This window comes from Gordionus sp. m RMFG-2023, chromosome 1, assembly GCF_954871325.1.
Source record: "Gordionus sp. m RMFG-2023 chromosome 1, tfGorSpeb1-WG-v2, whole genome shotgun sequence".
NCBI classification, from domain to species: Eukaryota; Metazoa; Nematomorpha; class Gordioida; order Chordodea; family Parachordodidae; genus Gordionus; species Gordionus sp. m RMFG-2023.
Genome location: NC_088775.1, coordinates 74,609,579 through 74,621,657, shown reverse-complemented (window position 1 = coordinate 74,621,657; position 12,079 = coordinate 74,609,579). Strand labels below are relative to the sequence as shown.

General features: G+C 28.5%; 3 protein-coding genes across 4 annotated transcripts; 2 read left to right on the top strand and 1 right to left on the bottom strand.

Moving 5' to 3' along the window:
* Positions 1–2,630: 2,630 nt before the first annotated feature.
* Positions 2,631–3,599, top strand: LOC135930172 (uncharacterized). The gene has a single exon (XM_065466957.1). The coding sequence runs from the start codon at positions 2,631–2,633 to the stop codon at positions 3,597–3,599; it is 969 nt and encodes a 322-aa protein (XP_065323029.1).
* A 54-nt stretch (positions 3,600–3,653) lies between these two features.
* LOC135930159 (ATP-dependent DNA helicase PIF7-like) lies at positions 3,654–6,118 on the top strand. The gene is made up of 6 exons (XM_065466945.1): positions 3,654–5,035; positions 5,432–5,523; positions 5,568–5,669; positions 5,714–5,815; positions 5,860–5,961; positions 6,006–6,118. Exons 1-6 carry the CDS (start codon positions 3,654–3,656, stop codon positions 6,116–6,118), a joined length of 1,893 nt encoding a protein of 630 aa, XP_065323017.1.
* Positions 6,119–6,825: 707 nt separating this feature from the next.
* On the bottom strand, positions 6,826–9,146 carry LOC135931579 (uncharacterized). Of its 2 annotated transcripts, none has more exons than XM_065468804.1 (10): positions 8,971–9,146; positions 8,607–8,897; positions 8,475–8,564; positions 8,374–8,427; positions 8,290–8,328; positions 8,180–8,230; positions 8,074–8,124; positions 7,951–8,031; positions 7,304–7,907; positions 6,826–7,259 (listed from the first exon to the last, which is right to left on the bottom strand). In XM_065468804.1, the coding sequence occupies exons 2-9, from the start codon at positions 8,815–8,817 to the stop codon at positions 7,795–7,797; spliced, it is 690 nt and encodes a 229-aa protein (XP_065324876.1). In that variant the 5' UTR covers positions 8,818–8,897; positions 8,971–9,146; the 3' UTR covers positions 6,826–7,259; positions 7,304–7,794. The 2 variants fall into 2 exon arrangements, with proteins under 2 accessions (XP_065324876.1, XP_065324877.1); XM_065468805.1 differs by having other exon boundaries at positions 6,827–7,259; positions 7,954–8,031.
* Positions 9,147–12,079: the final 2,933 nt, after the last annotated feature.

Below are 12,079 nucleotides of genomic sequence, written 5' to 3'. Positions count from 1 at the left end.
TTCAAAAATAGCTATTATGACAATTGTCACCTATCTATGATACATCCTCACTGAATTTTTAATTTAACATGTTTAGAATATATATTTTTAGCTATTTCCTTTAAAAAAATTGAAAAAAGTTCAAAAATAACGATTATGACAATTGTCACCTATCTATGATACATCCTCACTGAATTTTAAATTTAACATGTTTAGAATATATATTATTAGCTATTTCCTTTAAAAAAATTTGAAAAAGTTCAAAAATAGCGATTATGACAATTGTCACCTATATATGATATATCCTCACTGAATTTTAAATTTAACATGTTTAGAATATATATTTTTAGCTATTTCCTTTAAAAAAATTGAAAAAAGTTCAAAAATAACGATTATGACAATTGTCACCTATCTATGATACATCCTCACTGAATTTTTAATTTAACATGTTCAGAATATATATTTTTAGCAATTTGCTATAAAAAAACTCAAAAAAGTTCAAAAATGTCGATTATGACAATTGTCACTTATCTATGATACATCTTCACTGAAATTTTGATTTAACATGTCTACAATATATATTTTTATCTAATTCATTTTAAAAAGTTCAAAAATAACCATCATAACAAATGGCTCTTTTTTATGGTACATCTTTACTTAAAAATTTTAAAAAATAACTATGATGGAATAGTTAAATCAGAGCGTTATAATTTAAAGAAGCTTTAAGAAACTTTCCCGCCTATAATATTAATATCTACTAAATGTTATTTGACTTTTGGTCGAAAAAAATGATCTAGATATTTGGTTAGGTGAAAAAAAGCAACCCTAACTTTAAGGCGTCTTTAAAAAAAACGATCCATATTTTGGGTCGGATTGAATAAAACGACCCGATGTTTGAGTCTGAGTCAGAAAAACGACCCAAACTTTGAGTTGGAGTCGAAAAATACAACCCAAATTTTGAGTCGGAGTCGTAAAAAACGACCCATATTTTGGGTCGAAGTCGTTTTTTTCGGCTTGAACTCGGGTCGAAGTCGTAAAAAACGACCAAAACTTTGAGTTGGAGTCGAAAAAAACGACCCAAAATTTGGGTGAGCTCTGTTCGAGCCGACTCGGCTAAGCCGATTAACAACACTAATGACATCATATTAAATCTTATTAATAATTATCCTATAATAGTAATATTCTTACTTTGGTATTTCTGCAGCATAATTTAGTGAGCCTTTATTAAATTATATTCTTCTGATTGCAACTGCATATTAACAGCATATAGTAGATTTCCTATATGTAAAATTCCTAAATATACTTCTGCCATTTATTTTTGAAAATTATTTTCAAATAGGACAGCTTTTATAATCTATTTATTTTTTAAAGGTTTGTATTTTAAAATTCTACGATGGCGCGTATTAGGAGGAACCTGTCAACCAACATTATGCTGGCTCAATTCTGAATACACTCTGGTTTTTGCCAAATTCACTGAGGAATTATCAGATCAGAAAGCTACCATGCAATTCATTGTACCATTATATATGGTTAGCTATGTCTTTGGATATTTCATATCTGGAGAAATTTTTTTTAATAGTTTTATTAAAATGACATTAATTTTGTTGAAATAGGGGAGGATCAAGGGAAATGTTTTGATATCTCCTTATTAGATGCATCTGTTAGAATTGCATATGTTTGCACATCTTTCAAATCGTCAAGAATTGACCTTCTGGATTTATATCCTAAAACATTGTTGATAGCCTTGCTCATTTTGTGTTCTACAAAGTATTCTATTCATTTATATTAGTCGTTAAATATTATGGGGAAAGATTCTACCAACATTGAGATGTTGAGTAACTCTCTGAATGTTGTACTGCATGATAGGTATTTACCATTTCCGCAACTGTAGTTGCATCTATATTATTTCTTATTTTTGAAGAATATTTTTGTTTTGAAATAGATGTTGATAGAATGCCCTGTACTGATTTATGCTTTGAAGATTTTTGATACCTCAAAATATCATATTCCCTTCCCCCATTTATTTTTTTACATTGTAAAATTACAATTTTTTATAAAATTTTATCTTGTTTACATTCTTTTGTATTTAAAAAAGATCGTTGGTTATTATTTTTAAACAAAATTAATATATTATAATAAATCAATGTTTTTTTAATAATAAAGATAGTACTCTAAGAAATTTTGTGTCGTAGAGTAATTACCTATTTTGAAAAATAGTTGGGTATTTTATTTTGGAAAATAGTTAACTATTTTATTTTGAAAAAGAGTTGGATATTTTATTTTGAAAAATAGTTAGGCTATTTTATTTTGAAAAAGAGTTGGATATTTTATTTTGAAAAATAGTTGGCTATTTTATTTTGAAAAATAGTTGGCTATTTTATTTTGAAAAATAGTTGGCTATTTTATTTTGAAAAAAAGTTAACTATTTTATTTTAAAAAAAGTTAGCTATTTTATTTTGAAAAATAATTACCTATTTTATTTTGGAAAATAGATTAGATTTTATATTTATAAAAAATAATAAGTGGATAACTAAGTCAATTCTAAATCCAAAAAAATTTTTTTAGCAATTTCTCCCACAATTTTTATATTTCTCCCACAAAATACCTAATTTCTCCCACAATTTGAAAATTTTGACCTGGCAACCCTGTTTATGATACATGGACCATGTGGTATTTTGAATCCTCACTCACCATGCATGGAAAATGGTTCGTGTACAAAAAAATTTCCGAAAGATTTTCAAAAAGAATCTCAACACAATGTGAATGGATATCCATTTTATCAACGTAGAGATAAGGGTTTTATTCATGTCGGAGGTAAGCCAGTTGATAATCGATACGTAATCCCTTATAACAAATATCTATTATTAAAATTTAATGCACACATAAATGTTGAAATATGTACATCAATAAAATCCGTCATATATATTTTTAAGTACGTTTACAAAGGATACGACTGCGCTAATATAGATCTTAAAACTAATTCGCTTCAATCTCATGATGAAATTAGAATGCATATAAATGCCCGATATGTAAGTGCATGTGAAGCCATGTGGAGATTATTAGAAAATCGTATGCATGATCGATCTCACGGTATAAATCGATTAGCAATACACTTGCCATTTCATCAACCGGTATATTTTATAGAAGGACAAGAACGTCAGGCATTAGAGAAATCTGCCAGCAGAAATACTACATTAACTGCCTGGTTTGAATTAAATAAAAATGATGTTAATGCCCGTCAATATTTATATGTCACTATACCATATCATTATACTTTCAGCGCTAATAAGTGGAAACCAAGGCAAAGACAAAACAATATAATTTCAAGGATGTATACTGTTGATCCTAAATCCGGCGAGAGATTTTTCCTACGTTTACTATTACTTCATGTTGTTGGCGCCACAAGTTTTGAATATTTGAGAACTGTAAATGGAGTTTTATATAATACTTTTAAAGAGGCGGCTTTTAAAAGAAATTTATTGGTTGATGACAAGGAATGGGAAGTATTTATGGAAGAAGCGTCAACATTTTTAATGCCCATACAGTTGCGTCAATCTTTTGCCTTTATTTGTATTTTTTGTCAGCCAGAAAATCCAAATAACCTCTGGGAAAAATTTTAAAAATATATGATAGAAGATTTCGCACATACCCATACAGATTCTATTGCAATTAATATGGCCTTATCAGATATAGAAAAAGTATTGCACGACCATGGTTTTCGTTGTAGTAATTTCAATTTGCCTGTTCCTACTTTAATAGCTCAGGATGATTTTTATAATAATGATCTTGAGGCAGCTGAGGCATTGAAACTAATTACTAAATTAAATTTTTTACAAAAATCAGCCTTTGATTTAATCGTTCAATCTATCGAAAATAATGATTTTCCTCAGCGTTGTTTTTATATTGATGGTCCAGGTGGATCGGGAAAAACTTTTTTGTATAATACCCTAATGTGCTACATTAGAGGACGCAACCAAATAGTTTTACCGTTTGCAACAACAGGCATTGCCGCTATTCTTTTAAAAGGGGGTAGAACAATACATAGTGGATTTAAATTACCTATTCCGATTGTTGATAACTCTGTATCTCGCATGAGTCTTCATTCCCCTGATGCTACTGTTATTAAAAGGTCCATATTAATTATTATCGACGAAGCCACAATGATGACTAAATACGCTTTACGCTCTATCGATAGATTACTTAAAGATATAATGCAAATACAGTTCCCATTCGGTGGTAAAGTTATATTATTGGGCGGCGATTTTAGGCAAACTTTACCTGTCATTCCAAACAGTTCAAAAGCATATATTATTGAATCATGTCTTAAGTCTTCTGATTTATGGGTTTATTTTAAAGTTATCCACCTGAATGAAAATATGCGGTTATCTTCTGAAGATGTTGAGTATAATTCCTGGCTTTTGAATGTTGGAGAATCTTTATCAAATGTTTCCAATCCTTTACTCCCTCCAGATTCGATTGAAATCCCAAATTCATTATTAGAAAATTTATTAATCAAATCAATATATGGAGACTCCATACAAATATCTGATATTAATCTATTTTCAAAAAAAATTATATTAACCACTAAAAATAACATAGCCCTAAATTTAAATAACGAAATTATTCAAAAACTACCAGGAAATTCTAAGATATATTTTAGCGCTGATTCTATACAAACAGATAATCCTGAGGATTTACTTAATTTCCCCATTGAATTTCTTCATTCTCAAACCCCATCAGGAATGTCTCCTCATATTTTAAATCTTAAAGTTGGGACAATAATAATGCTTCTTCGTAACATGAATCCCAGCAGAGGCTTATGCAATGGTACACGACTTCTTATCAAAAATTTACATGATAATTTCATAGATTCTAAAATATTATCAGGAACGCATAATGGCCATCGCGTTTTTATTCCTCGAATTGATCTTTCCCCGAGTGATTCCCGGTTGCCTTTCATATTAAAAAGACGCCAATTTCCTATAATTCCTGCTTTTGTTATCATTATAAACAAAAGTCAAGGTCAAACATTCGACAATGTCGGTGTTTTCCCATGGTCAGCTTTATGTCGCTCTAACACGTTGCAGATTTAAAAAAAATATGAAAATAAAAATATTACCTACAAAATACCAGGGCACACTTTTGAATGATAATAGAGTATTTACTCTTAATGTCGTATATCAGGACATATTAAATTCTGTCGCTACAAATTAATAACGATACCACATTGAGCAATACCATCAAATATCCGATACCATAATCAGTAAATTCTATTTTATACTTTCAATTTACACAATATATTTACAGCAAACTACAATCAACAAATTTTAAGGCAAGCGCTACAACCATGGAAATTAAAAAAAAGAATCGTATTGAGCAAAATCATCAAAGATCCGATACCATTATCAGTAAATTATATTTTATACTTTCAATTTACACAATATATTTACAGCAAACTACAATCAACAGCAAGCGCTACAACCATGGAAATTAAAAAAAAGAATCGTATTGAGCAAAATCATCAAAGATCCGATACCATTATCAGTAAATTCTATTTTATACTTTCAATTTACACAATATATTTACAGCAAACTACAATCAACAAAATTTTAGGGCAAGCGCTACAATCATGGAAATTAAAAAAAAGAATCGTATTGAGAAAAATCATCAAAGATCCGATACGATTATCAGTAAATTCTATTTTATACTTTCAATTTACACAATATATTTACAGCAAACTACAATCAACAAAATTTTAGGGCAAGCGCTACAATCATGGAAATTAAAAAAAAGAATCGTATTGAGAAAAATCATCAAAGATCCGATACGATTATCAGTAAATTCTATTTTATACTTTCAATTTACACAATATATTTACAGCAAACTACAATCAACAAAATTTTAAGGCAAGCGCTACAACCATGGAAATTAAAAAAAAGAATCGTATTGAGCAAAATCATCAAAGATCCGATACCATTATCAGTAAATTCTATTTTATACTTTCAATTTACCCAATATATTTACAGCAAACTACAATCAACAAAATTTTAGGGCAAGCACTACAACCATGGAAATTAAAAAAAAACGACCCACATCGAGCAAAACCATCGATATTCCAGACGAATGCTTAAAAATCTAACATCCCTCTCATTTTGAAATATCTTTAATCTCATTTTTAGTAAAATTTTTGATATTATAAAATTTACTATATTATATTTTTTATCTGGTTACAAATGCATATGTGTTGGAACCCAATAATCGTGAAGTCTTGAGGTATATACAATTATTTTTATATATTTTCTTATAATTCATATCTTTGTCTCTTTTTTTCTATTTCTTCCTTCTTTTTTTCATTTCTTTGCTCTCCTAAAATCCATCTCCTACCTTCACGCGGTGGGGAGTGAACAGAAATGCTGACTAACAGGAGCTCTGGGATAATACTGGTATTTGTGGTGTCAAGTTTACATGTAATAAATCTTAATTATTGGATAAAATTTTCTTTTAACTTAGTACCTGGCACCATTAATATCCATAATCCTTTCAAATGAGATAACTCTAATTCCCCGTCATTCTTGACGGGTTATTAGCTAGTATTGTATAAATTCGCAATTGAATAACATTTAAGAAAAAGATGAAGTATTAAAAAAAATATAAAATGCAATAAATATATTGTATAAATTCGCAATTGAATAACATTTAAGAAAAAGATGAAGTATTAAAAAAAATATAAAATGCAATAAATATAATTTGAATTTGCAATTGAATAGATTTTAACTTATAAAAAGGATGCCAAACTATTGTTTTTTATAAAAATAATTATTAATAAAAATATAGAGCACAATAACATTTAACAAAAAGATACTTACCGATTATCATCTTTCAACTAAATTGCAATAAATATAATGGAATAAAAATATTAGAATAGATAATCACATTGATATAATTCTAACAAAATTATTGTTATTTACATTGCATAGATAAATATTTTTTTTAAATGATTTAATATTAATAAAAAATTTCATAGGCGAATAATAAGCCCACTTATATTAGGCATAGATAATATATTTGTCTGTAACAATGTGGCCATAGATAATATTACTACATCTGTTGCCCAGACACCGTTTCCCATAACATTTCTGTTAACTAGGTATTCCTCTACTGGATATCCTAAAAAATTTCCCATTTCCAATTTGAAATCTTCGCTCCTCATAAAAAAAATGCATTCCTCCCTAAGGTAATTATAATTTTCCTGGCTATTTGATATCTCTTGACTTATACACCTATAAACATGATAGATAATTAAATATTATATATAGATACTAACCTAAAAAACAGTTCCCATCACCCACAATATGATCGGTTGTGAAAATCTCTTTTAATATATCACATTTTATCTTGGGATAACGTCCAATTACTTTGAAATTGAACGTTTAGAGTGATCAGTGGCGTAGCTACGGGGGTGGTTTTCGGGTTTGGACCCCTCCCAGAGCAAATTTTTTTTTAGATTATATGTTCAAAAGACCTAAAAGTGATTTTATATGAATTATATTTTTCTGGTTTGGATGTTTGTGGAAGGATATTATATTACTATTGAAATTATTCTGAATAGTATTATTATAAAGTCATTGAGAATAATCTACTAAATTATAATAACATATTATTGATGCATTTAAAAAATATATTTATTATATATTATCGAAGATATGATTATGATTTGTAAGATAAACACGGCCGAAGGCCGGGCAAAAGGACCGAAGGCCCGTTAAAGGGGGTCTGGGGGGCGAAGCCCCCAGCTTTTATATGTATGGACCCCCTCTAAGGAAAATTCCTAGCTACGCCACTGAGAGTGATATACCTTCCAGTTCCTTGTTGTGGGCAAAGTTCACCAATTTTCTTTGGTATTATTGCTTCCAAAATAATTTGGTCATCTAAATTTGATTTAAATAATAACATATTTTTAAAAAATATTACTACCCTGATCTTGTACACCTATATATCCTTCCTCTCTCACTATACTTTTAATAGCTATTATTGGTTTTTCACCAAAAGTATCTGTATCCAAAAAAATATACTAAATAATTTTATATATTTTACCCTTTCTCTTGACACGTTTTATTTTAGTATCCACCTTTCTAAATTCCAACCCTAGAATTTTAGATTTATCAAAAATAAAATTTTTCCAATTTTTAAAAAATAAAACTTTCTCCTGAAACTTTTATTCCACAGGACATTTCTTCAAATAGTGCTTCTTCTAATGAAAATATAATAATTAAAAATATATTTTCCTTTTTCCCAAATGCATTTGTTTACCTTCTCCTTCTCCAACTATAGTTTTAAGAAGCCTACAAACTTAATTATTTGTTTAATATTATTTTATGAATAAATTGATATTACCTTGATCTTGAACACCCTCTATAGTTTCATAATGCGCAATTTTTTTGACTGTATCTTTACCATTAAAAAAAAGTTATATTCATATATTTAAAAAATAATACCTTTGTTACCCTCTATATAGTGCTTTAAATTACTTATATTAGCCTTAATATTTAAAATTTTTCCATTTGAAGAGGATAATTCTATATTGCCTAAATATGTATAAATATTTTGTTAAAAATTAATAAATTTACTATTAACAATTCTAACAATTGTATAAGGACCTACCCAAGGCTGCAACATTTTCCCTCCTTTCCTGTCAGCCCGACGATTATTCCACACAAGCACTTTATCATTTATGTGATTAAGTGCATTCTTTACAGCATTACGAGTTTTATAATCTCGTTGCTGCTTAAGCTGAGCCTTTATAATATTTTTTGTTGCAGTCTTGAATATGCCTTTCATATTGTCTGCCCTTCTTTGGAAATTGCAGTCATAATCTGTATCAGAAAGATCGTCAAGATCTGTTCTGGTTCTCTATCATCCTTAAATAATAAAAATAAATATTTATTATGTATAATAATTTTATACAAATAATGATATATATATATATCATACCTCACAGGGCAGTAAAGCTTTCCTGCCATACATCATCTCACATGGCGTAAATTTTGAGGATTCATGCCTTGATGTATTGTAGGCAAATACAATACCAGGGAGAACTCCAGGCCAATCTTTCTGATTGCCTTTTGTGCACTTCAAAAGGGAATTTTGAAGAGATTGGCTCGCTCTACCATGCCATTAGCCTGAGGATGGTAGGCACTTGTCACTCTCTGCTGGGTTCCCGCGAGTTTGTGATATTCATTGCTCACTTGGTTTACAAACTCGCACCCCTGATCATTAATTTGGACCTATAAATATGATAAATATCATTATATTATAAAAATGCCTGCATAACAGTGAGTATAAAAAGAGGGTCACTGAATGGGCTGTCTTATCCTTTATAGGCTGTGCTTCAATATATTTTGAAAAATAATCAACAGCAACAGCAATATATTTGAACCCATCAGTGCTCTCTGGCAATGAACATAGGTCTACCCCTATTTGTGTCCATACCTTAGATGGAATAGGAATAGACTGCATTTCCAAACTTGTTTTGTCAAATCGGGAATTGTATCTTTGATATAGGTCGCATGATTTTACAAAGTCAATGACATCTTGCCGCATTTCTTGCCACCAATATCTAAAAGACATAATTGAAATGCTATATTGTTATTTAAAGTTTTAAGCATGTTAAAAGAAATTTGTTAAAGATTAAATTTAAAAAATTTTCCCTATCAATTGAAAGAGCTGACTATATTGGTACTGCTTGATGTATAAGTTTTTAAAGTTATATATTCTTTCTAAAAGTGGTGCAAGCTTTTTGGGTCATATCAGGTTAAAACTGAGCAATATTTACTACCTGATTATGTTAAAGTAAATTTTAATAGTGTTGCAAGCTTTTTGGGTGATATCAGGCTAAATATAAGCAAAATTTTAAAAGAATATTCTATTAATTGAAAGAGAATTTTATATTGAGTACTGTATCCTAGCTTATAAGAGCAATATTTACTATTTGATTATGTTAAAGTACATTTTAAAAGTGTTGCAAGCTTTTTGGGTGATATCAGGCTAAATTTAAGCAATATTTTAAAACAATATTCTATTAATTGAAAGAGAATCTTATATTGAGTACTGTATCCTAGCTTATAAGAGCAATATTTGCTACCTGATTATGTTAAAGTACATTTTAAAAGTGTTGCAAGCTTTTTGGGTGTTATCAGGCTAAATTTAAGCAATATTTTAAAACAATATTCTATTAATTGAAAGAGAATTTTATATTGAGTACTGTATCCTAGCTTATAAATTGTGGAATTTATCAGTAATATTCATAAAAATTTAGAAATAATACTTAAACCAGTTTATAAAATTATGTTATAAATAGTGTAAATATACCTTTCAACTAGTTTATCATATGTCTTGTTGATTCCAAAGTGACCTGATAATGACATTTCTATGAGATTTGTCTCACATCCTCCATGGAATGAGACTAAAAGTTTTTGTTGCTGGCTAAAGAGTGAGATAACTTCAGCATTATGTAGGTGATGGTATAATTTGTCATTCTCTAAGAAAAACTTGGCACATTTGACTCTAAGGTTTCTTTTTAAGCCATGATCGCCGACATAGGAGTTTGGGTAGGTTTTGCATCTTAGGTAATTATAAATATCATTGATAACATCGAGATTCACTATTTAATATTTTTATATATTTTACTTTTTACGTGAACAAGTTACTTTTTGAATAGGATGTCTAATTTCACAAATTAGATAAATAAAATTAAAATTCGATTCAAAATTTAAATTTGAAAATCAAATTTAATATCAAAAATTAAATTTACAAGAATTTCAGTAATATTAAAAAACTGCATGATCATATAACTCTCCCTATCAATTTACATTGTAATTAATATCTTTGTTACTAATCAACTCCCTCCTTAATTATTTATCAAAGGGGGAGTTAATCTATCATAGTTATTACTTAACTCAGAGGTATGTGATAAGGGGAGTTAATTAATCACGCTACAGATAATCAGTAATATTTAATCAAAGAATTTTGATATGGGGTATTTAAATATATTTTGACTCAAAAAATAGTATTCACTTGGGTTGGACTTGACCTAAATGTGTGTGGGGCAGGTGGGATAAAAAGAATAAAAATTGGATATGAATTTTAAATAAAAGGTAATATCTTTCATAAAAGAAAAGAATAAAATTATCATTTTAAATATTTAGACATAATGAGTGATAATGATATTCCATTTTTAACACAGAATTTCTTTCTTTCTTTCTTTCTTTCTTTCTTTCTTTCTTTCTTTCTTTCTTTCTTTCTTTCTTTCTTTCTTTCTTTCTTTCTTTCTTTCTTTCTTTCTTTCTTTCTTTCTTTCTTTCTTTCTTTCTTTCTTTCTTTCTTTCTTTCTTTCTTTCTTTCTTTCTTTCTTTCTTTCTTTCTTTCTTTCTTTCTTTCTTTCTTTCTTTCTTTCTTTCTTTCTTTCTTTCTTTCTTTCTTTCTTTCTTTCTTTCTTTCTTTCTTTCTTTCTTTCTTTCTTTCTTTCTTTCTTTCTTTCTTTCTTTCTTTCTTTCTTTCTTTCTTTCTTTCTTTCTTTCTTTCTTTCTTTCTTTCTTTCTTTCTTTCTTTCTTTCTTTCTTTCTTTATTTCTTTCTTTCTTTCTTTCTTTCTTTCTTATAATTAATTATATGTATTAATCTAATCTAATAATTAAATTAGTACTCATTTAAAGATAGATTAATTTTTAAATAATAAATCAAATCTATATATGATACATTATAGAATTATAAAAGAAATCGTTATAGAATTATAAAAGATATCGTTCAGAAGGCTATCAAAAAAATTTAATTTTAGTTCTAAAAGATATTAGGAACCATTAAAAAAAAAATTTTTGCTTCAAGAGACTTTTCAAAATTTTTAGTGGGCTCGAGCCCCTGCGCATTCTCAGGGGGCTATCCATATTTTTTAGTGGGCTCGAGCCCCTGCGCGCCTCTTCCTAGTGACATTTATAATTAAATCCTTCAAGAAACTTCATCACATGATCTGGATTTATTATTTTTATAAAATAAATCAATATAATATTATATGGCCTGGAGATTTTGCTTATGGAAGGTAGAAAGAT